This window comes from Mauremys reevesii, linkage group 9 (genome assembly GCF_016161935.1).
Source record: "Mauremys reevesii isolate NIE-2019 linkage group 9, ASM1616193v1, whole genome shotgun sequence".
In the NCBI taxonomy this organism is placed as follows: Eukaryota; Metazoa; Chordata; order Testudines; family Geoemydidae; genus Mauremys; species Mauremys reevesii.
The window spans coordinates 90,955,592-90,981,923 of record NC_052631.1 but is presented as its reverse complement, the minus strand read 5'-3'; the positions used below and the strand labels follow the sequence as shown (position 1 = coordinate 90,981,923).

Here is a 26,332-nt window from a genome sequence, read left to right as displayed (position 1 = left end):
TAAACACATTGTTGGAACCCAATTATTCAAGAAATAGTTTCTACTCCTATTTTTTTTCTGTCAATTTCTGGATAATAGTCTCTAGGCCCCAGCACCAAAGCTTTTTAGAAGAGACCCTCACATGCTGAGCTTGCATTTTCTCACAGTTCACCCACAGCCAGTAATTGGAAGGCTTCAGCATGCTCTGTAGGGTGCATTTTCTTATGCAGGCTAATTGAACCTTTTAAAAGGTCCTTGAAGAGATATCATTTGGGCTACCAGTGTAGCCACTGGGCATTTGCCGACTGTATGTAGAAGGTATTGTTTAATTGTAGAGATATATTTGAATAAGGTAAGATGTCCAGATGCCAGGGAGATGAGTGCTAAACACAGCTATGTAAGTGAATAAATCAATTTAATAACAACTTGGAGACATTGTGAGGCTTAATTAACAAATCTTTGTAAAGTGTCATATAAATGCAAATACATTAACATTACATAACCTAACATTAAATACAAGCAATAGCAGACTATGGGCAGATTGAGTGGATAGGCTGATCCAGCCCAGTGTTCCAACCCCACTTCTGGAAGTACATGGACAAATTTGGGGCCATGTCTGGAGCAATCCAGTCCTCAGTTAGCCTGAATCTGTCCCTAAATACAATTTTCCACGTCTTATGCAAATTATTTTTATACAGTGGCAGATTTTCTAGATTCAGAATAATCTGATTTATATAACAAACTCCTGTGTCTCTGACTCAGATAAAGGACAAGGACATTTTGTTTTAAAAGGAACTAATCCGGGGATTAAATGGTGATGGAAACTCAGTTTCATCTGTGCTTCCTATCACAGTCACAGCAATGGCCATGCCAGCTTCTATACTCCCTGCTATCCCATGCAAAATAAACCCAATGACAAGAAATAAGCCTAAAGAGACAGAATGAAGTAATGGCAGGAAATCACTATGCTAAGGTGTAGGAGAGATCCAAAGCAGTGATCTATTGATCAGATAGAGGCAAACCTCATAAAGCTGCAGGATAAGGGAAACCCCAGAGCAGGAGAGGGGACACCTCAACTGGGATGAGAAGTAATGGTATATTCATAGCAAAGATCATAGCAGTGGACCCCCCCCCCCCGGCTGTGCCCTACAAAAACCACTGAAGATGGGATGTTTCTGCTAAAAGTAAAGGCAGTGGGGCAGAGCTAGGAATAGCTTTGCTAGAACTACCCTCTTCCTTCCGCAGTCCGGGTCCCACTGCATCCTCCCCCTCCATCCGGCCTGGCCAGCACCGCCTCCTACCCTAGCTGCAAACGAGAGCCTTATCGGAGCCTGGGAGGCGGTATTGACCGGCTGGATACAGCACAAAACACAGGCCCCGCGTGAAGTCCCATTAATAACGGAGCCAACAGGCTGGATTTGAGCAGACGGGTTGGGTGAGTTCAGACACCAGCTAAAACTCCCCCCTAGGCCCGGCCTCAAACTCGAAATCTCCACGGGCTTGTCCCGCCCTAGCTCCTGCGTTACCCAGGCCCGCGGGGGGCTCCCTGCGGGCTGCGAGCAGCAGCCTCGGGGCCCCTCGGTGACAATACAGGGCAAGTGGCAGCGCGGCGGGGCGGGGCGATGCGGCCGGCAGCTCCGGGCCCGCCCACCCCGGTGTAGGGGCGGCCCCGCCCGCCCGCGGGGCGCCGCCTCCTCCCGGGGCCCGCACAGAGGCCCGGCCGCCGCGCGCCGCCCTGGCTGCCAGTCCCTGGAGGAGGCGGAGGGAGCCCGCAGCTGCCCGGCCTGGGCACCAGGCAGCCGGGCAGGCGGTAGGGCCATGGCCACCTGGAAGCGGGACGGCCGGGTGACCGGCTGCCAGCGGCTGGGCTGCGCCGGGCTGGCCGGGGCGCTGAGCCTCAGCCTGACCGCCCCGCTGGAGCTGCTCACCGTCCTGGCCCAGGTGGGCGCCTCCCCGCCCTGGCGGGGGCTCTGGCAGGCGGGCCGCAGCGTCTGCCAGGCCGAGGGCATCGGGGCCCTGTGGAAGGGGAACCTCACCGCCTGCCTGCGCCTCTTCCCCTGCAGCGCCCTGCAGCTCGCCTCCTACCGCAGGTAAGCGCGGGGCGCTGCCGGGCTCGGCCCCCTGCTGCCAAGGCGCTTCGGGGCCATTGGGGGGCTGGGGGCGCTGCCAGGATCTGCTCTGCTCCCGCAAAGGGGTTTCCCAGCTCCCAGGGTGCAGGAAGGAGACAGATGTTACGGCTCAGATGAACCATTCCGGCGGCTGAGGACTGGCACCTCATGCCATGTTTACTCTGCTGACCGAGTTGAGATCCAGATTTAAATCATCGGGAAATTTACCCATCCAGACCGGCCCACCCTTTACGGTGAATTTGCGAAAAGAAACCTCACATCTCCCAAGTCAGCAAGTAGACTTTTTCCAGTTTGACTTCATATGAAACCTGTTTCCTTGCGCTTTTCTACAATTTAGCATGTGCTGACTTGCCAGATCTCACTTGGAAAGGAGATTTTCTCCTTTTAGATTAACATCAGAGACCCTTCACATTAAAACTCCCATTTCTGCTTGAAAATATGTCCTCTCTCGTGGCTAAGCGCACTCAGTAACACCTAAATTTCCTGTAATTGAAAGAGATTAGGAAAAAAGAGGTGGCTTCTCTTTATTTTATCTATTTATTTCAGTTTACTTGGTTGGACAGTGCTTGGTGTGTTGTCAGTTTCTCTGTTCCCCATATACTCCCACTCTAGGCCTCAATGTTGTAGTCCATTTCCCCTGTTTGTGATTGTCTCTAGTACAGCAGCAGGGGAAGGATACACATTTTTTTAAAAGGGGAAACTATGATTGTAAAACAAAACAAACCATAGACTGTTTGTTTTTAACGTTTGTTTTTAATTGGCTAGATTTCAAATTGACTGTGTCCCTTTAAGGAAGTTCAAAGTTTCTCCTTGTGATAATCTTGCTCTTTCAATTATTATGTTTCAATTACTGCAGTAGCTTTTAGTGTTCCCATACAAACACGTACAAAGTCGTATACCTTTCAAATTATCACAGTTTGACAATCCTGTAAATGTTACATTCAGTATGTGATTTACTGGGATATATATTGTTTTTAATTAAAGTCACAGTAGGTTGAAGCTAGCATCTGTTTCTTAAGCAATGTTAGTTGTATTTAGTTTTAGTTTTTCACAAATCTGTATTAAATGAGCTCATATACAAAAATGAATAAGAACAATCTTTTTAATTTTACCAGACTCATAACTAAGAGCCTTCATTTTTATAGCTGTAATGCTAGCTTAATGGTGATCTCTAATCTTTATGCACAGAGTCTTTAAAACTACTGTACAACATTACATATTAAAACTCCCTTTTTTAATAAGAAACAGCCACTAGAGGAAATAATCCTGCAGAGAGAGAGGAGTGTTTACCAATATGAAGTAGTTCTGTAAACATTACTCAGCAGAAATGCATGATTTATTAGGATTTCCTTTTCTGCCAGGCAGTTTGCAGTCAGCTGTTTGTTGCAAAGCCTCCAGTTGTCTCTGAAGCGGTGGGCCTGTTTGTTTGAAGGTTGGGGTTTTTTTTTGGTTTTTTGCCAGTTGGTTTATTGAGGTCAGCTGGGTGCAGGATGTATGCTTGATACTTCTGTATGGTTGGGAGGATGGGGTTATTCCAGTTCATTGGCTTCCCAAACCGTATGGGAGGGGAAGGAAAAAGAGTGGGCTCACTTTCCTGCTGTCCAATCAGGCACGCCACAGGGGACTCGACCCACGCTGACGCCATCCACTGTTTGTAATGGGCTTGTCCTTCACCCGGCAGTGAATGAATCATCATTGCTTTGGGTGTGCTGTTCATGATGAAGATGGGTTAGTGGAGCACCAAGATTTGGACTCAAGCAGCTTTATTTGGTCCTCCTGCTTTGTAACAATTCTGTGAATCTTAGATGGACTGACTGAATGTTACTTGAAACAATGCACCCACTATTCGCTGGGTTAGTAAGCTGCTCAGAGGAGAGGATGGACAGTTTTCTTTCTCTTCTCATTTGCCCAGCAGATCCTTGTCAATTGCTATGGGTGGAGAGGAGCTGCTAGGCACTCACACACTCCCACTCTAATGCATTAAGGTGCTTGTGGTTTATTTGTGAGATTCCTAGGAGGGGAATACCATGCACAGACACAACAGCAGACCGAGATAAACACTAATAATATTTAGTTAATGATAATGCAAACCTCCAAAAAGGACATGGTCTGGCTAGAAAGTTATTGAATGTTTTGAGCCAGGGAATGGTGGCTTGATGGGAAAGGATGGAATTTCATTACACACACACACCTACCTCCCTGCCCTTCTGAGCTGCTCCCTAGGCTCTGACTCCCCTCTGACTTCTCCTTTGCTCATTTCCTGCTGCTTGCATGATATCCATCATGCTCATTTCTAATTTGACTTGAGTACTGTGTGCATTGGAGTAAGTCCTTATTCTGTCCTCTGAATCACAAATGCCAGAATCACAGACTACCCTTGAAGACTCCAGGACACTATCATTGAGTTGGGAAAAATACAAAACATGCCAATGATGTTTTAATAGCAAACTCAAACCTAGACTTAATCCTTGACACAATGTAGTTCTTGAGTGTGAGTCTTCCCCATGAGAAGAGAAGCCCTTCTAACCCTGAGACAATGAAACAAGGAATGTTCTGCTGCTCTCAGGATTGTAATGAAGATTTCTACATATTTTTTCTATAACTTCTACTGGAGTAGCCAGTATATTGTGACTACTTTTCTCTACCAGTGTTTCCATCTCAGATCTCCTGTTGATAACTGAAACAGTGAGTCAGTCGACTCCTTTAGCATATTTAGTCTGCAGTAGTGTTTTGAGTTGCAGTAACTCATCTTGGTAGATGTAAATACAGAGTCCCAGGATTTAAGGCCAGAAGGGATCACCAGATTATCTAGTCTGACCTTCAGGATATCACAGGCCACTAAACACCACCCAGCACCTGCACACTAAACCCAACCACCAAAATTAAACTGCAGTATTACAGGAGACTAGAGTATTATGTGCCACTGGCAGAGACTAGGAGGGGCTGAGGTACTGCTGCTCATTAGGGTTCTCATTTACTGACCTGTGTTTAAACCAAAATTCTTCTGAAAAGCAAACCAGTGGTCCTTTGAACTACTACAGTGTGACATCCCTTAACAGTTTTCATAGTTTTTCTTGAGCTGGTGCTTCATATCCAAGAAAATGGATATTGGTTAGTGGTTATATCCGGGGACTGAGAGTCAGTCACTGAATTGTTTTGTGACCGTAGGTCAAGTCATTCTGAGCTCTGTGCCGTGTTTACCTCCTGTTTACAACTGTTATTACCTGCCTCATGGAGGTTTTGAGGCTTGCTCAGGATTTGTAATGTGCTTTGAGACCCTTGGGTGAAATGCAGTATTGAAATTCTAAGTATTATTTATCAAATAAGCTGATGGGCAGAACAACAGTTACATCAAGAACTATCTTCATTTTTATGCCTGATTTTTATTGAGTCCTAATTAATAGTTCCTCTTTTATCTGTCTCTTTTAGGTTTGTTGTGCTCTTTATGGATGACTTGGGCCACATCTCCCAGTGGAGTGCCATCATGGCCGGAAGCTTGGCTGGCACGGTTGCAACAATAGTGACTTACCCTACCGATGTGGTAAAAACGCGACTAATAGTGCAGAACCGGTTGGAGCCATCTTACAAAGGGATTCTTCATGCTTTTTACACAATTTATCATCAAGAAGGATTCCTTGCACTTTATCGCGGTGTTTCACTGACTGTATTAGGTAAGCTAATAATGGGAAAGAGTGGGGGTTTTTTTGTTGGTTTGTTTTAAGCTTTACATTATGTATTGAAACATCAGTATGACGCACCTGTAAGTTTTCCCAGTTCATTTAAAATGTGCAAGTAGTAAAATGACTCTGTAGAGGACATCTAGATATATAAAGCACTATAGCTCACAACTTGTGTCACAAGTTTATTATTTCTGCTGTAGCTGAGTTGTCTCTAAATTATGAGCAAGTGCTGCCAGTTTTATCTTTAATGGATGTGGCTAAGAGAATGTGAGAAGATACACTTGCCTAGCTTTTCTGGATTACCTGGTTGCATTTAGAGGCAGCCTATTCCTCCTTCACTTAACTTAAGAAAAATGATGTGTACCCATAGTGCACTGTGGGTGTAATATGGTACTCCTGAAAGGTGAGTCAAAGCAGTGGCATTCCTCGTTACTTGAGGCACATGTGGCATTTTTATTTATTTTGTAAAATATTTATTGACTCTCTCGCTACTCTGTAGCTTTGCAGAATACCACATTTTAAGACACTGTAAATGGTTACATAAATTGATTCTGACAAAAAAACAATGAGCACTAACAGCTTACAAGCAAAACTTAAAATTAGTGACAGCGGAAAACAGAAATCATATGCCAGGCAAGAGAGAAGAATGTCACTCATCAATTTGGGCTAAAGTGCAACTCAGTTGTGTGAGGAGTGGAACAAAAGATTGACCTTTCACGAGACCAGAACAATAAGAGACACCAACACAATATACAAGCCTCGTTGTAAACGTAAATACCTAATGCCATATTTGGACCCTAAAACCTGAGCTTTAGATAAGCAAGACATCCCCTTGATAAGTGAATATCTAACAAGTAAAGGTTTTTAGATATTTAAGTCTGATCTAAGTGCGCAAAGCAGGGTTTAAACTGGCTTACAGTCCCTGGCATTTAGACAAGCCTAGGAGGAAGCATGTAGTTCTCATTATACTGTGTTGTGTGCTCACATGAATCTTTTCTGTCTGGTTTGCTTTATAGGCGCTATCCCGTTTTCTGCTGGCTCGTTCTTTGTTTACATCAATCTGAATAAAATATGGCATGAGCCCAGCTTTCGCTTCTCTCCTCTTCAGAACTTCATAAATGGCTGCCTAGCAGCTGGGGTAGCACAGACACTCTCCTTCCCCTTTGAGACCGTAAAGAGGAAAATGCAGGTACGGAGCATCGTTATTGTTACCATTTTGGTGATGGTCATATTGTCAGTATTAGTTTCAGGAGTTTGGGGCTGGGCATTAGCCAGTTGATTGTGATTCTTTTTTTTACCAAGAGTGAATCCTGGCATTAAAGGCTGAGAATTTTTGGCTTAGGTTTTGTTAAGACCAGTTTAAGTGGTATCATGAGATCAACAGTATTTCTTGATGTTCCCTTATTTTTATTAAAACTTCATCACCATCATCAGAGTAGCAAAGACATGTCATCATCTGGTGGCTGCTTGGCCTACGTCAAACGAGCTGATATCCTGCTCTTGGTGTGCAGGTAGCCACATCATAAATGCTCCCATCATAATTGGCAGCCTTATTGACAGTCTCAGGATGGAAGTCAAATAAAAGGGATGGAGACTACCTGGGGAGGCCCCTTTGAGTCAGGGTTCAGGCCTATTGAAGTGGAAGTGTTCACTGCTTCTCTATTCAACAAGTAAACATGGGGCTTCATTTCTAAGGCTCCCAGGGTACTTGTACATTGTAAAAAAGACCCACAGTGCCGAGTCTCGGAGCCCCCATCAGCTGACTCCAGCTCGTGCTATGGGGCTAAAAATAGCGCTGTAGGCATTCCCTGATTGGGCTGGAGCCCAGCTTTGAAACCTACTTTTAGCCCCGTAGCACAAGCTCCATTAGACAAGTCTGTTACCCTGGGCTCTGAGACTCGCTGCTGCAAGGTTTTTTTGCAGTGTCGCTGCACCCTGTGTCTGATACCCTACATGAGCACAAACTTTGGGACTAGTATGATGATCGTTCAGTAGTGGGAATAGCCCTTCCTTTTGGTTCTCTCCTCAGATCTACTCAACTCATGCTTCTGCCAAATAGTTTAATAGGGAAAACTAGTTTCCCCCTCAGTTCAAACTGGGATTTAAATTCCTTTATTATTTTTAGGACAGTTGTAACACAGTTCCCCAAAATAGTGTGAAATCTGATTTTTTGCCTACCATTCTGTCCTGAATCCAGAGCTTTGCTCTATTCCCTCCCCCCCATACTCATGTGAAACGGTTGGCTTGTTTCACCACTTGAGTTGCTTGTATTGTTCCCTGTGTTAGCATTCCTACATACATTCCACATACGTTTATAGCTAGCACAGTCTATAGAGAATTAGGCAGGGACCAGGTCATATTCTCATGCTTTTCTCATTAGCTATAAAGTGCACCAATAATTTGTGCATTAAGTTTTCATAGCTAGTGAGAAGGAAAATTCACAGGCTTCTGGTTTTGTGTTAAAAAGGTCCATTTACAGTTTAGTATCTGAGGGCTAAAAAGAAACAAAAAAATCCAAAAGAAACCTATAGACTAACAGACGTTAACATGAGCTTGAGTTTGTTGGGTGAATACCACTTCTTCTCTTGAAGAAAAGAAGTGGGTTCCACGAAAGCTCATGCCAAAAAACGTCTTCTTCTATATAATGCCACAGGATTCATTTACAGTTTGCTCCTCTGGAGCAGTACAGTTGGGGAAGCAAAAAAAATAATTTCTCTTCAGCCACTAGGTTGTGCTGTTTCACCAGTTTTTTTTTTAATAGATAAATGCCAGCTGCTCTCTGTTGGGTACTTCTGTATAGAACGTTGAGAACCTCTGGGTTTATTGTCCTATCTAGGGTAACCAGATGTCCCGATTTTATAAGGACGGTCCTGATTTTGGGGTCTTTTTCTTAGGCTCCTATTTACCCCCCAACCCCACCCCCTGTCCCGATTTTTCACATTTGCTGTCTGGTCACCCTAGCCCTATCTCTGTAGAGAACATTTATTTGCTGGAACCTACACTTCCAGCAAATAAATGTATTTTAAAAAAAAAAAAGACCAGAAAGAAGAAATTGGTCAAAAATATAAATATTTTCTCTATCTACAGTGATTTGTTTTGAACTTTGCTGCAATTTATATACTTGTCAAGTGCCTTACAGTCTTAAGGTGCTTTTTTGAGCTTAAAGACTCTCAGCTCCCCATAACGCTTTACTAACAAGCTGTGGGGAAGGCAGGAGGATACGTATAAATTCAGTCAATCCTGATTTGTTATTTTAAGTAGGAACTTGCTCAAAAGCCCGGCTGACACTGGGGACTGGCTGAAGCTGGGTTGAAGCGGTCTATGAAATTGTTTCTAAAAGTTAGCATAAGCATGTTGCTCAGCCTCGTGGGGGATCAGTTCCATACAGATCTCGCCTGCGGAGGGCCTGAATCTCCTCTTGCTGAAGCAAATGGAAAGGCTCTGAAGGAGGAATGCTCTGTCCCCAGTACAGAGAGGAGTCAGTGTGAGGGGGAGTGCAGAGTAGCCATGATGATGTCAGCACCAGAAGGGCAGTGACAAGGTGGGACCTGGGAAGGGGAGTGGGGAAATGGAACATCCCAGAGGTACCGTGGGGAAAACAATGGGAGGGTGGGGACGAGCTAATACCTTTTGTAACCATGATTCTGTCCCAACTGTCTCTTCTGATCTGTTTCCATCTGGTGAGCCTATTCACTGGGGAAAAGAAACATGTGATGTCCTGAAATGTTTAGCTACCCTGGTAGGCTAGCAGGAGTGCTCCGCAGTGGCACATGGGGAAACTCTGGTTCATTTCACAAACCTAGACTCTTGCTTGCTGGGTGAGGAGGAGCTGAGAGCTCTGGGGCAGACTTAAGAAATGAAATTAGGCTGCCAAAGGAGTCTCACCAGTCTTCCTGCCCAAGGAGATCCAGTGGCTCAATATTGGTGTTGGGCAGGAGCAATTGGGGAGTCTCAAGGCTCTCTCAGATCCCCCTGAGAGAGAGAACTGGACAGCCATCAGGAAGAAGACCTAGACCCCACTAATATAGCAGTGGTCTGGAACTGCAGCACTGATCCAAGGAAGGGAGAATAGGATTGGGATCTAGGAACACTTGAGTTCTAATCCCAGCTCTGTAACTGATTTACTAGACAGCCTTGGGCAAATTACTTGAACTCCATCTATTTCCATGTCTGACTAATACTTATTTCCTCAGTTAGGAGTAGTATGCACAGTGCTTTGGAGAGACAAACCATTATGTAAGAACTAAGTACTAATAACATCTATCACAGTCGCCTTGATCCATCCTTTCCGGTGTTACATATCTACAGCCCCACTGATGTCAGCAGGAGTTTTGTCACTGACTTCAATGGAACAGGATTGGACTCTCAATTATTTTACGTTTTGGTGGTGATTTACTCTGTCAAACTTGTTCCTGTAACAATGGCTCTCCCCTTCCCCACTTTACCTCAGTGTTATAGTTACCATGTTTAGCATTTTTTTAAAAAGTTGCTATATTTGATGCTAAATATAGTGGAATGCTTTTTGATTTTTTTAATTAAAAACTAATTCTAATTAGTCATTTTGAATGTGTGAGCCCTCTTTCTCTATTGTGATTATCCTAATTTTATCCCTTTGTCTTCCTTTTTTCATTTTGCTCCTGATTGGCATGTTAGAGAATTGAGAGGTACAGTATGCATGTTTTGGCATGGAACATATGGCTTATATTGTGAATCTAGAGGATGGGGTTAGTCAGAGGGGAATTTCTCAGTAACACTTTGTGTTATCAACTTTTAGAAGAAATAGGTTCTCTTTCACCTAAGCAATAATTTACTTAACATTAGAGCCTTCCCTCCAATATGAGATGCCCTTTTTCATAGCCCATCATAGTGCACAAGGTATTGGAAGGCAGGATACAAACCTAATGACTGAAAAAGGAAATAGCTGGATTACTTCTTTATTCAAAGTTTAGAAGAAAAACATAGGGGGTGTTGAATTGACATTTTTAACATGTACTGTGAAATCTTTGTTTGAATCCAAGAATTTGCTGAAAACCTCACTAAAATGTTCACGTTAAATTTTAATGAAATTTTGCATAGCTGATTTGTGTTCCATTGGCATTATAGGGGTCACTTTAGGTTAAAAATTATATATATTAAATAAATTTGTATGTTACATATAACACCATAGATATTAAACCTCAAAATAATTTCTTTTTCACTTACTGCTTGCATTTCGTTCAGTTTGAACAATGAAAATAGTCTAATCAGTTTCATTTTTATTTATAGTCAGTTTCTAATTAATGTCTTTATTAGGCTGTCATGCACTAGCACAATGATACAATGTTCGTTTGCAAATATTAAAAGCAAATGTAGGGGAGGAGAAGGACTGAGGTTTTTTAATTGCTTCCTTAGGACTCTCTTAACAGTTCTAAGCTAATTCAAACCAAAATAAAAACTGCCAATTACTGGTACTCTCATCTTCCATCAGTAGCATGAAAGATACTGAGGAGTTGTTTAAACCAACATCCAATTTCCCAGATGAATATCTACTACTACACCAGAGGACCTTGCCCCTTCATTAGTGAGTTCTAGATGATCTCTTTCTGCTGTTCTCTTCAGCCAGATAGGAGGGTTTGCTGATATAGCTAGACCAGCAAACCTTCTCTAGTGTAGACTAAGGCTAACAGAGTTCAGCTCCTAACAGCTATTTACAGATCAGTGTATATATATTTGGCATTGATTGCATACCATTCCATGTGTTATGAAGAAACCTCTCACAGGAATATAGCCTGTTGGAGTGCATCATGTGAAAATGCTTCCATACCATTTTAACACCAGGCAGGGGTGGCTCCAGGCCCCAGCACGCCAAGCGCATGCTTGGGGTGGCATGCTGGGGGGGCGCTCTGCCAGTCGCCGGGAGGGCGGCGTCCCGCGGCTCCGGTGGACCTCCTGCAGGCGTGCCTGTGGAGGGTCCACTGGTCCCGCGGCTTCGATGGAGCCTGCGGGAGGTCCACTGGAGCCGTGGGACCAGTGACCAGCAGAGCGCCCCCCGCGGCATGCCGCCGTGCTTGGGGCGGCAAACTGTCTAGAGCCGCCCCTGACACCAGGTTATGTATTCAGTGGACTGTAACTGTCCTTTTTGGAGCAATCAAAAACAAATGGATATGATGTTCTTCACTTCCCGTCCTAAACGGTTGTGCAGGGTTGCTGTGGGCTGTTGTCACACCCCACCCTGGAAGTGGCTGCTTTTCAGTGGGGAATTGCATTAATATAGGGTGTAGTTTATATATCAGTTCATAGGTGCTGGAACTAGGGGTGATGGGATGTAACAGCACCCCCTGGTTTGAAGTGGTTTCCACCATATACAGAGTTTACCGTTTGAATCAATGGCTCTCAGCACCCCCACTATACAAATTGTTCCAGTGCCCTGTATCAGTTTGTAAAGTGCTTTGGGATCCTTTGGGATAATAGGTGCTATGCAAATGTAATTTTTTTTTATTAACAAAAAGTGATTTAACTACTGTGAATTTGCAGTAGCAGATTTTGAAACCTTTAGTAAGGACCATACTGCATTATAGGAATGGCTGACCTCTCATTAAACCCAGTTTAGAGCCCATGGAGCACACAGTCAATCTGAAGTCAATAAAGAGCTTACATATAATATTTTTGTTGTTAAAATAGCTCCCTAGTTAGGGCCTTGTGTGCTAACTGTCAGCCTAACACAACTCTTAGAGCTGGGTTATAAGGAAAGCCTGGACAAGGAAATGGGATTCAATAGTCTTTTATTATAAAAAGCATTCTCCATGTGAGCCATTGAAATGAGGGTTTGTCAGATAGTTACATTCCAACACCACCTAAGTGGGAGTAATTGTTGTACAGAGAGCGTTTAGGCAGTGGGATGTTTCCCAGTGCTTTAAGGCCAGTCTCTGAGTGCACTTGTACTATAGCATCCCTGCTATTTACAAGATTTGGTTTTCCTGCCAGCTGGGAATATGAAAGTTATTTGAGTCATGAGCCAATTTATTTAAAAAACTTCTGGGTCCTGTGGTTCACATGACATCTAAAAAGCATACGTGCTTTTAGGACCTTTTGCACAAAAGCTGTTTATTATTTAACTCCTTATGTGCCGGTGCCTTGGAACCTTTTAAAGATGAAACTATTTGAATGAGTAGAGTGGTATATTACAGTGTAGATAATAAGGAGCAATAATGATTTTTAAAAAACATAGATACTTTGTATAATGGGCATCCATTATTAGTACACAATACATTTTAAATATTCTGGGTTTTATTGTGAAAGGGACTGTCTCTCTATTTGTCCTGTTAATTCAACCCCACAACTATTTATTTGTATAAACTGTGCAGATTTGGGTGGATTAATCTGTTTATATATTTTTTTAATTGGCATCAAAGTGTGGTGTTCTGCTTCTGCATAGATGGAGAGAGATTCAAAAGTGCCCTGAGATCTTCCAACATTACCTGTCACTTCCGGACAGGCAGAAAGGATCTGTGCTTAAAAGGCAACACTTGCCCTGAGTGTAGATCAGATGATTTCAGTGCATCAGGAACATATTTGTCGTTTTATTGCATGAGAAAGACAATATCTCCATCAATGCAGCATTTCTCTTGTATGTTTGCAAAGCAATGTGACTAATCAACTAACTTGTATTTACTAACTTCTGATTCCCATCACCATCCCAAACTCCCTTTCTCCTCATGGTACTGTAGTGTTAGCATTAAACATGAGCCCAAGTCCTGGAGTGAGACCTGAACTCATGATTAGCCTGAGGGGAGTGTTGCCAAATGGGTCACATCAGAATCCATTTGTTTTCTATGGGCTTTTTCTTTGCAATCACTTCCAGATACTGGCCATGTCAACTTTTTATTTATTTGGCAATTAACATACTTAATACAGCTCAGTCTCTGAAGTTGTTAAAGAGCAAAATACATGAGCCCTATTGCCTTAGGAACTACCGTTGGCCAGTAGGGGCACAATTCTTGCCTCAGTGAAATGTGAGACTTTCCTTCTGCCAAAGCTCTAGTTGGCTTTTCTCTGACCCAACCACTTGAAGCATTTTTCTCAGAAACCACAAAGCAGAGGAGAGACGCCGGGAGACGGGCTATCCATATGGTTGTCCTCATAAAACGGTGGTGTTAACATTTTGTAGTACAGTAGGTTTTGTTGTTGATTTGAGTTTTTGTTTTTTTGTTTTTTTCCCTTACATGAAAAGGCAATAAAAATAATTAGCAGTAGGACTGGTCATTGCTGACCCTTCCTCAGCCCTGTGAAGCCTCCCCTGGAACTGAACAGATTTAATAGTCCTGATCTGGTTGGTAATAACTACTACTATTTTGCTTTTCTATAGCCTCTTTTCTCCAAGGAGGCAGGATGCTAGGAGTAATAAGGATCTCAAACCGCTTAGCGAATTAAGCTAAATAAACATATCTTTGTGGAAGGGGAGGCATCTATAGGCCTCACTTACTCACCAGTGAAATGCAGCCATCTCTGAGGTGTACTGAGGCAGCTGTTTGTTTGTCATTCAGCAGCACTGCTCCATAGTTTTTTGGGAAAGGAAATTAAACTTATTGTATCTGATTGAAACTGCAGGAGACAGAATGAATGGAATGTATTTACCTGTGCTGGAATTTAACCAAGAGAGATGGTTAAGAGAGGGACTGTTTGGAAACTGAAGTAATGAAATCAGTGGGGTGGGTGGGTGTGTGTACACTGTTAAATCAATTAAGAGAGCCTTATATCAATTATGGGTTTATCTATACACAGAGTTGCACTGCTATAATTTAATGTGTAATTTTAAACTGATAACTGTGCAAAAGGCTTTGTGGACACTCTTCTATTGGTTTAAACCTTCTCTTTCACTTTAGCTTCAGTCTGTTGCTAATGACCATAAACTAAACTGCAATAGGCCCCTGCCCCTCTGAAACCAAAATAATGCCCCAGTCCTGTCAAGACTTATGCAAATACTTACTTTTGCATACAGAGAGTAGCCCAACTGAAACCAATGGGACAAGTCACCATACGTGAAGCTAACCATGCATGTTTGCAGGATTTGGGCCCAAGATTGTCTGCACAGGGGTTTGCACCAGTTTAAATAAACCAGTGCAACTTTTGCATGCACACAATGCTTTAGCTTGTGTCCATTTCTTACCACTTTGAGCTAAATCAATATAAGGCACTCCAAAACCAAAGTGAGTGTGTATACAAGGGGATTGCATTGACTCTATAGGCAAGGCCTCCGTCCTCATTTCAAGGGTATCTTCATAATCATGAGCATAGAAGCAAAAGCAAACTCTCTTTTTAATGAACACTTAAGCTCAGCAGCAAGGGATGCATTCCATGGCAAAGGCAGAAGCCACAGAATACAAAAGCCGTCATCCTAACCTATTTAATGCCTTGCTAGAAGCCAAATTCTGCTTGCTTTACTCATTGGAGCTGCCCCAGTGATTTCAGCAAGAGAGGCAGAGTTTGACCGCAAATCAGGGGTTTTTTCCCTCTACCTACGGAGAAGAGGACAAAGTGTTCCTAGAATGCAGGCAGCTGAAGGTCAGCTGTTCTCATCTATTGCTCTGGAGACAATTGACTGCTGTTACCTCACAGCAGATTACCTTTCCACATGTCTGAATGCCCTGTGTGGGCTTACTGTATATTCTGGTCCATGGTTAATCTGTCCGCAATATTGTAGGTTGTAATTTGGTCCCTGCTGTGTAAAATTGTTCACATGTTCTTAGTACTGGTTCTTTATTTGCATTTTGAAATTGTTTGCCATCTCTGGGTAACAAAATATTCTTTCAGGCTCAAATCGTTTAGTCTGCATTGAATGAAAATTTCCATTGACTTTGGTGGGAGGATTGCCTGAGTGGGGACTGCAGGATTTGGCCATCCGTTTCCTTTCAATTATGATTACATCTTGCTGCTGCAAGTGTCCCTATTAACCCAGCCTTAAAAGACTTCACCGTTCTTATTTTAGATTCCGGATTAAGTGAAATGAACTGCTGAGCTTTATCATAAGTTGCTTTCCTTCACTACTGAGTTGGTTTTTTTAGTGGTGATCTTTTGAATGTGTATACATTTGTATCAATAAGAGAGATTACTGTATTTAGTGATCAAAATCGAAAATCCCCATTATTACAGGAATATATTGTTAACTGATCTTTCACCCTTCCTGGGTCATTCATACCACACCCCTAGAAGGTAAAGTACCTCCAAAACAGTGTTTCATACTAACATACATTTTATCCCCTAGGAAAGGAAGAAGAGTCTGTATTTAGGACCATATTTTCAAGGCCATCTTGTGCCTGTAGTTTGTGGATATAAACATTCATAGATGCAGTGTAGGTCACTTAAATATCTGATAATGCCAGCAAATCAGCTACGTGGAAATCTACATGTCCTAAATGGCTGGTGCAAAATTGTATGCAGTTGTTTGCCTGCAAAACTGCAGGCACAAAAACCAGAAGCCCTGCCACCTTGTCAGATAATCTGGTCTAAAAGGTCTCATCCTTGCCCCTCATGATAACATGATTTACTCTTGAAAGGCTGAATCTGTCCATCCTTAAGCAGAATTCCCATTGGAAATCAGTGTGTGAACCGCAGGTCGTGGTCCCAGGGGATGAGAAACGCCAGGCTGGGGGAACAGAGAAATAATTAAGCATTTTGTCTTGTAAGGTCTGCAAGATCACTCCCTAAAGTCGCATCATATGGTTTTGACCTTAGCCTGGCATTACAGGCTATAGGTGGGATGGTGTTTGTAGGGTCTGCAAACAGCACATTACTGTACTCTGTTGGGGAAGAATTTTGCCATGATACTTCACCTTTAAAAAATAAATCCTGTGGTCTCCTGGTCTTAGACCATCAAATTTAGGGTAGTCTGAGTTGAGTGCACGCTTTGGTGAGTGAGTTACTCAAAGCCCGCTGGAACCTAAAAGATTGTTTTGTACTTGGGAGATAAGTGCAAAACTGGTTCTACTGACTAATAGATTTAACAATGAAAGTACCCACTGCATCCATCACAAACCTAAGGAATGCAGATTAGCAACTTGAATTTCTTTCTTTATCATCAGCACAGCCCCTTCCATACAATACCTCTTCTTTCACAGCAACATAAGGAACATATAAAGTAGAATAGATTTAAAATTTTTTATTAAAGCTAATGTTAAAAAAATATATATAGTACAGAGGTTAAGAAAAGAGTGTCTATACATCGGAGTATAGTGCTTAGATTATCCACAAATACAGTTTGTTTTTAAAGTCATAAGATACATAGAGTATATAATCAGCACTAATCCAAATTTAGGTGAATAAGTTTAATGATACAGTTTAGATATTTAGAATCCGAATACTTGGGTACCTCACTCAGGAAAAGTTGTACAGAGTTGGTTGTGAAAAGCAAAATATATCGATGAGTGAAGATTGTCCCTCAGTAATTGAGACTGTATGGTAGGTTGTCCATTTGGAAAATACAATCCATGAGGAAAGTGTGACAGGTTGAACCCTTTGCAAAGCCACCTGATGTGCTGAGATGCCACTGAGTCTACCTGTTCTGCCAGCATGGGCCCCCTTTACCCCTTTGCTGAGCCATGCTCTACACACACAGACACAGAGACAGAGAGTTTTGGGGGGCTCACCTTAAGGGACTTGCTCCAGCACTCAGATGTCCACCTCCTTTGGCGTGCAGACCAGAAGCCAGATTATGAAATTTCCCCCCTCCCTCAATGTGGAGAGAGGTGTGCACACTTCTTGCCCCTCTCTTCTCTCCTCCCCTCCCCCCCAGTTAGAAATTATAGAAACTGGGTTTAATAATAAAACAAATGTTATTAACTGTAAAGGGCAGATGTTAAGTGGTAAAAGAGTAACAAACAGAACAAAGCTGATCACTAAGCAAATGAAATCAAACACACAAGCTAAGCTAGTTTCGCCAAAGAAATTGGTTACAAATAGTATTTGTCACCCTAGATAGTCTTGCGGGCAGTTTGCAAAGCTTCTGTGATTCAGAGTTCCAGTTATATTCCTTTTTCAAACTGGACCCCTGCCTCAGTCTGGACTCCCCCCTTGCCTTCCCTTTTGCAGTCTTTCTTCTTGGACAAACAGGCCAGGGAGAGGAGGAGTCCTGTTTGCCTTCCTCCTCACCCTTAAACAGGATTTACATAAAGCGGGATTAGTTTGTTTCCCAAACTTAACCCCATCCCCCTTCCCTTACAGTGTTAGGGAAAGTTACAAGAAGTCCCAGGTAATGTTTTAGTATCAGGTGAACAAGACCACCTGACTCTGTAGGATCACAGCATCCATGAGTCAGTGGCAGTATGGAGAGTTCACAGGAAGGCCAAGCTTTTCACAGTCCATTGTCTTCGCTGATGGGCCATCCACCCTGTCTGGCTTTTCCATTGTTGAACCTGAAGTGTTCGCAGTAGGCGTCACCCAAAGTAGCATAGCTGAAATACAGATACATAGTCCATATTCCTGATTTCAGATACAGAAATGATACAGGCATACAAACTGGATAATTTCATTCAGTAAATCCTAACCTTTCCAATGATATCTCACATGAGCCATCTTGCATAAAGTATATCTTAGTTATGTCCTATTTATATCATAAGCATATTTTCATAATGAATATGGAATGACATGTCACAGAAAGTATTTCAGTTACTTTCCCCACTGCGCTTCTCATCGGCACACCAGCTCATCCCTCCTGGTGTTGCTGATGTCTGGTGACATGTCCTGTGTAGATGTCCCTCGACCACCTGATGGCATCCAACACCATGAGTTGCTGCATCGGCCAAGTGTAGCATTGACCAGTTCCACATTCCCGCAACACTCGCTTGTTACTGGGGTCTCATGTGCCCAGGACTCCTATGATCAGCGCGTCTGTCTGTACCTGGTAACCCTTAGTTCTCAAGTTATCAGCCAGAGGGGCATATTTCTCTACCGACACTTTGAGAGCTAAGGGTTACCATGAGACAGGTAGGCTTGGGTCCTGTTCTTGAAGGGCACTGTGACATCCACTTTGATGATCTGGTCCTCATTGGTGATGACGATGTCCGGTCGCAATTGGCTGTGGATTCAGCTAGTAGGAAAGCCTTGCTCCTTTGGTCTGTTCCAAATGGGTATCAGTTCAGCAACCTAAAGACCCAAGCTCTATCAAAAGACAGGAGTAAAAGTTGCTTTGTGAAGTGTTCTGCTACCCATAAAAAGTATACTCTGGGGGTGTGTTCTTTTGAATAAGTAATTAACCACTTCTCCCCGTTATATAAACCAGGTTAGGTTTCTGCAGAGCTTGGCCAGTGAAACTAGTCTGAGCTGTTCAGTTAGTTTCACTTTTAGCTTTCCTGCTCTAGTGCAGTTGTAGGGATTACAGTGTTGCAGGGATGTGTAAATCCTCCAGCATCATCTGATAACCAAACCAAAATTTTTATTTAAGTTCATAGACTTTAAGGCCGGAGAAACTATCCTGGTCATCTAGTCTGACCTCTTTCACATCGCCGTCCACAGAACCTCACCCACCCACTCCTGTAATAGACCCATAACCTCTGGCTGAGTTACTGAAGTCCTCAAACCCTGATTTAAAGACTTCAAGTTACAGAGAATCCACCATTTACACTAGTTCAACCCAGCAAGTGACCCATGATGCAGAGGAAGGCAAAAAAAAAAAAACACCCCACCCCAGGGTCTCTGCCAATCTGATCTGGGAGAAAATTCCTCCTCGACCCCCAAATATGCTGATCAGTTAGACCCTAAGCATGTGGGTGAGACGCACCAGACAGACATCTGGGAAAGAATTCTCTGTAGTAACTGAGAGCCCTCCCCATCTAGTGTCATGTCTCCAGCCACTGGAGACATTTGCTAATAGCAGTTGCCGATGGGCCCATATGCCATTGTTTCCAATCTCGCCATACCATAAACTTGTCATGCTCAGGTTAGGTTTGTTTGCCCCCACTGTTCCCTTTGGAAGGCTGTTCCAGAATTTCACTCCTCTGATGGTTAGAAATCTTTGTCTAATTTCAAGCCTAACCTTACTATTGGCCAGTTTATATCTATTTGTTCTTGTGCTATTGGCCCTTAAATAACTCCTCTCCCTCCCCGTTGTTTATCCCTCTGATGTAGGGAGGGAGAGGAGTGATCATAGCTCCCCTCATCCTTCATTTTATTAGGCTAAACAAGCCAAGCTCCTTAAGTCTCCTCTTGTAAGGTAGGTTCTCCATTCTCGTGATTATCCTAATAGCCCTTCTCTGCACCTGTTCCAGTTTGAATTCATCTTTTCTTAAACATGGGAGACCAGAATTGCACATAATATTCCAGATGAGGTCTCACCAGTGCCTTGTATAATTATAGTAGCACTTCCCTATCTCTACTGGAAATACCTCGCCTGATGCATCCTAGGATTGCATTCGCCTTTTTCATGGCCACATCACACTGATGGCTCAGAGTGATCCTGTGATCAGCCAATACACCCAAATCTGTCTTCTCTTCCTGCTACTTCCAACTGATATGTCCCCAGCTTATAGCAAAAAATCTTGTTGTTAATCCCTAAATGCATGACTTTGCACTATTACATTTCATCCCATTTCTATTACTCCAGTTTTCAACATCATCCACATATTCTTGTATGATATTCCAGTCCTCCTGCGTATTGAAAATACCTCCCAGCTTTTTGTCAGCTGCAGATTTTATTAGCATACCCCCACTTTTTGTGCCAAGGACATTAATGAAAATGTTAAATAACATTGATCCTAAGTGTGGCCACTGAGGAACTCTTTACCTCTGTCCTTAATTACTTTCTCTTTCAAAATTGTGTTCTAAGACATTGCATACAGTGAGGCCAAACTAAGGGCCCAGTAGCTGCCCAGATCACTTTCTTTTCCTTTCTTAAAAACAGTTACTATATTTGCAATTCTCCAGTCATAGACTACAACTCCTGAGTTCACAGATTCATTAAAAATAGTGTTAACTGAAATTTTCTTTAATAATATTTTGTAGTTTTGTAAAATCCCTTTTCAAAACCTAATTTTTTAACTTGAACTACTGGATAAAATAACTTTGATTTAAATTGTGCCATTGTTTTTAGGCTGACACTTCCTTTGAGATTCCTTTGGTTCTCAAGTACTGTGCCTAAGGGCTTGAAAAACTTTTTATGGCTCTGATAAGGCAGAAAGGTGGGAGTATGAACCAGGCACCACAGTTAAAAATCTTGATAATGGTTTTTACAATGGTGACTGTTACTATAAATAATCTCTCAATAAATCACTTTAAAGATCAGAGTCTGTAGGCAAATTAGAAATCTGGTTCTTTGAGACATACCATTCTTTTTTAACATTCGCCAGAGTAGTTTTAACTGCTTACCGAATCTTATTTAAATCTGAAGTACATCATACTCTACATTCATATTGTACACAAAAGTGCCACCCTTTGATGTGTGCCTTTGCAGTGTACATAATGGCTAAAGCGATTAAGCTAAACCAATGCACTTAATTCTTGCAAGTCCTCTGCACACTGGGCAGGAAAGAAAGGAAAGGATGCATCTGTTTAGCAGCATTGTCATCTTCCGCAAGTATTTTAGCTAGTTGTCCCTTTTCCACTACTTGTCCACAGATTCCAGGGCTTTTGGAATCTGTTTCAAAGTATCCCTGTCACTTTGGAAAGCAGAAGCATGTGTCAAATCCATCCCGGGTTTTTAGTGACTGGGGTGGGATTTTCAGAAATGCCTGAATGACTTGTGCTCCTAACTCTCTTGGGTGCTTTCAAAAATCCCACCCAGTTACCATGCACTGATTGTGCGTTGACCTAAGGAATCTGGGCCCAGATCCACAAAGGGGTTTAGGCATTGCAATGCTGAGTGTCACAGTGCCTAACTTTTTAGGTGCCCAGAAAATCACAGGATCACCACTGTGATTCCCCAAAGCCAAGTTAGGTGCCTGTGCTCCTGTACAATGAATGGGGGGAGACTGGAGCCTTAGAATGTGACCCTCAAAAGCCAGTGCACTAGGCAGGGAGCCACTGAAGCGAGCCAAGGAAGACATCAACAATGAGGGGAGGGAGGTTCTCAACCCTGTCCCTGTCATGGAGACAGGTACCTCCCTGCACCCCAGACTTAGGCACCTAGCCACAAATGGGAATCAGCTGCCTGGAGTCTCCTGGCTTAGGCACCTAAGGCATTTCCTGTGGGAATGAGTTAGGCACCTGCCTCGCTCCAGTTAGGAGCTGCTGCTGCCCCCGCCCACCTGATAACTAACCAGAGTTTAATCCCCCCCACACCCACCACCACCACCATCTGCTAGGAAAAGGGGGTATATTAAGGATAAAAATATGTTAAGTATTTTTTCTATCTTCTAAAATGTTAGGGTAAAATTCACCTATGGTATTAGGGGACACAACTCTATTAAAACCAACTTAGCCGCACCCACTTACAGCAGGAATGATTTTAGTCTTCAGTATGTTTCCATTTTTTTACCAGGGCTGCCAAACGATTGACATTCTAGAGCAGATGCATCTAGAAATCATCACCAGTTGTCAGTTTGATAGAGAAGGTTGTTACAGGATTATCTCCTTGAGGAAGCTGTGGGTTTTTCAGCCAAACTAAGGAGGAGTATTCCACCACTTGCTGTTATAGATCACTGGGGAAATGTAAGAGAATTATATCAATATTCACCAATAAATTAACAGTTAAACTCCCACTAATATAAGATCACTGCCACTAATATAAAATTACTGATCTTCAGTGATCAGACAGGCATGTGCAATCACATGCCTGAATCGCTTGTCTGGAAAAGAGTCTGTCTTGTCATATGTATGAACAAATCCCTGATTTGCACATGCAAAGTAGACTTCCATCTGTGTCCATACAGATGGATGAGGATCAGATTACTGAAGATCAGGCCATCCTAACTGTTCTAACACAGTGAGAGATTAATGGTGAAAGGATTTTGCTGCTCAGAATGACCCATTGCACTTTTGTTCCATATGAACTAAGTGCACACTGGTCTGGTAGATTATGTATAATATCATGTGCTCATGTGACTTTACATTTTGATGGTTTAAATCTTACTGTGTTTGGGGGTGACTTGGATGTGTTATTCAAGTGATGCCATGTACAATGCAGCACAGAATTAACAGTAAACTTCTCCTATACTCTACATTTCAAATATCCCCCCCTCCCCACAACTGGTTTCCTTTCAATAAGACCTCAGGCAGAATTGTTAATTCTTTAAAATATAATTGACTAAAGCATGGTAAATAGACACAGGCCTCCTGCTTCAGCATTTAAATGTTGAACACCTATAGAAGTGAAGGAAATAAACAAACAAATCAACTCAATTAAAAATAATTAACCTGTTGTGGTTTTTGTTTGAACAGGCTCAGAGTCCTTGCCTTCCCCATTATGGAGGGGTTGATGTCCATTTTACTGGCATGGTTGACTGTTTTAGGCAAACTATAAAGACCAAGGGCGTGCTCGGACTCTGGTGTGGACTCACAGCCAATCTGCTCAAGGTGCGGATTTCCTCCATTCTGATCAGTCTGTATTTAAATACGATCTGAGACACATGACCAACTAATTGGTGGTTGGGACTGTAACACACATGATGTCCCTCTTCTCCTCACCTTATGAACAGCGTGTTGATTAGACAGTTTGTGACAGCAACGGTAGAGGTTTGCCCATACTCAGGTTACAGTATACCTGTTTGAGCTATATTGGTTTGGTCTTAATGGCCATCTGCAAGTTGCTGACTTTCATATGACACCATCCTCATCAAAAGTATTCGAGGAAGTGGCAGAGCCTTTTGATGGAAGTTTATTCAAACACACTTGGGAAATAACAGAGAGAGAGCAGGGAAAATGGCTAAGCATAAAGAGCCAGAATTTCAGCTATTGTAAGTCAGCACAGCTTCATTGACTCTGCTTGGGACAAAAGAAAGGATGCGTTTCTGTCACGTACAAAATGCATCCCCAATTTCCTGTTCAAACAAATCTTAACTGTTTTAAACATTGTGGTGTTTTAAAGTTCAGCACAAGCCCATTTCCTCACAATAATTTGCTATAATTGGGTTGTGCATATAATAAACCAAGTCTTAACTCAGTCTGATACCTGTAGAATGACACAACTAATTTAGGGTCAAATTCTCAATTGGCCTGATTAGGCCAAATCAACAATGAAGTCCTATAAATCCTAGCTTTGTAACTGTGTAGAGAATATTGATAGTGACTCCGAATTAATAACTGATTTCAATCTTTTTTTTTCCCCCACAGATTGTCCCATACTATGGTGTTATGTTTAGCACCTTTGAGTTCTGCAAGCGGGTCTGTCTCTACAGAAATGGTTATATTGAATCTCCCTTAAGCTACAAGCTAATTCCTGGAGTGGACCAGAGTTTACAACCACAAGAGTTGCAAGAATTAAAGTTTCTCCGAAGAGGAAATTTTGAGCCACCAAAGCCAACTCTTGAAAATTGACATTGGAAAGTCCATTGAACAAATATATGTTGCAGTCATTCTCGGCCAAGTCCACAACCTGAAGAAAACGTAGCAAAAAGGAAGACGCATTGCACTAGAGGTAGCAGCACCTCAGTTTACTGTATGGCCTTCCCTGGGATTGAAACCCCCATGTCAAACATGAATAAACCTTGTGACTCATGTAGTGAATTGATACAATCAATTCAAGCTTATCTGAAGGACGCACATTTTGAAACTACTACAGTACTGGAACTTGAAATCTACTAATTTGGGGATTTTTCAATGCTGAATAGCTTTTTAATGCTAAAACCACTTGCAGAGAATAAGTGATGTGAGCTATGATCATGAATTATGATTTACTTAAAAATATTAGGGAAGTTTAAAAACATCTGTAACACTTGAGAGCACTGAACACATAGCATTCAGAATAGATATATGGTTAAAAATAGAATAAAATATAGGGTATACTGTGTACGCATTTCTACTGAAATCTGTCTGTTACTGATACAATATAGACTTGGCATTCTGGATATGCAATATTTGTCCCCACATAATTCACATTGTTGTCCTCCTAATTCTTGTTTTCAGCTTTTGTAAAACTTATTTGAGAACTGAATAATTTTCTGTGTCCCCAGTTGCAAAGAAAGATGAAAATATGCTGCAGAGATACTTTTGCTGAGAAAGAATAGTAATATGTGAAATAGTGCTGAAACGATGATCTAACAGTCCTAAAAGCAAGCTGAGATATCTTTCCCCACCCTAGTATATTTCTGCAAGTATCTGAATTATTTCTGCTTTGGGGAAAAAAACAAGACTGTTTATATGCTGTGTTCATTTTGTTATGACTAACTCTACCTACTACTCTGTGAAAAATACAGATACCAAACGTGTTAGATAATTTAGTGTTAACACTAAATGATGTGTTTGTCAATATTTTTAAAGGTGTATTTTATATTAAATTAATTTTCAGAGATGACAGTTTTATGGTCCGAGCTTAGAACGCTACTATTCAATACTTAACCTCACCATCTCTTTACAGATACAAATAGGGGTGGTCCCCTTTACCTGCTGTGACCTGTAAGTCAATGTATTGTCATGCTTTTCTGAGGAGGGGACCTCAGAGATATAAAACACTATGGAATGCTACAGCATGAGGACTAGTTTATTCCCAGCTCAGATAAGTGTCACTCAGGGGCCAGTCCTCAGATCAGTAAGAAATGGTTGCTGGGATCCTGATTCTTCCAGGGAAAGTATAAAATTTCTCTATGCAGCATTGTGACATCCAGTTGCATCTGGCACACATCCCTGATTCCAGGTGCCCTCATTGCAGTGTATATCACTCAGGGCTTGGCTACACTGGAGAGTTGCAGCGCTGGTGGAGGCTTTCCAGTGCTGCAACTTAGTAACTGTCCACACCTGCAAGGCACATCCAGCGCTGCAACTCCCTGGCTGCAGCGCTGGCTGTACACCTGGTCTGCTTGGGGTATAACGAGTGCAGCGCTGGTGATGCAGCGCTGCTCGTCAAGTGTGGCCACACACCAGTGCTGTTATTGGCCTCCAGGGTATTAGGAGATATCCCAGAATGCTTTTAACTAAATTACTCTCTTTGTTTTGTTATGATGCCTCTCTTTGTTCTGTTGTGAACTCGGGGCTCCAGGAGCTGCTTATCTAAAAAACAAACACAGCTCTTGTTTGCTGTGATCAATCTGTAACTGACTGTGAACAATCAATTGAGATAACCCACTACCTTGCTGTGAATGAGGCAGGCAGGGGGATGAATGTCTACAGCCTAGTGTTTGCTTGAGGAGAGAAACAGCGGGGAGGGGGAGAAAGGGAGTCCGTTGGAGCAGCTGCTTATCTGGTCTGCAGGCTATTTGCAGTTAAGAGTGAATGAGGGGTCGAGGAAATGTTCAGATTTTGCAAGGCAGGGAGCTGACACACAGTGTCGGCTCCAAAAATCCACTCTCTCTCTCTCCCCCGCTCCCTGTCACACTCCACCCCACCCCCCTCTTTTGAAAAGCACGTTGCTGCCACTTGAATGCTGGGATAGCTGCCCATAATGCAACACTCCCAACAGCGCTGCAAATGCTGCAAATGTGGCCACAC

The 26,332-nt window shown here is 42.6% G+C and overlaps 1 protein-coding gene across 1 annotated transcript; it reads left to right on the top strand.

Moving 5' to 3' along the window:
* Positions 1-1,687: 1,687 nt before the first annotated feature.
* On the top strand, positions 1,688-25,204 carry SLC25A43 (solute carrier family 25 member 43). Its single transcript, XM_039489722.1, has 5 exons — positions 1,688-2,069; positions 5,538-5,779; positions 6,805-6,977; positions 23,132-23,266; positions 24,023-25,204. The coding sequence occupies exons 1-5, from the start codon at positions 1,798-1,800 to the stop codon at positions 24,224-24,226; spliced, it is 1,026 nt and encodes a 341-aa protein (XP_039345656.1). The 5' UTR covers positions 1,688-1,797; the 3' UTR covers positions 24,227-25,204.
* The last annotated feature ends 1,128 nt before the right edge of the window (positions 25,205-26,332 follow it).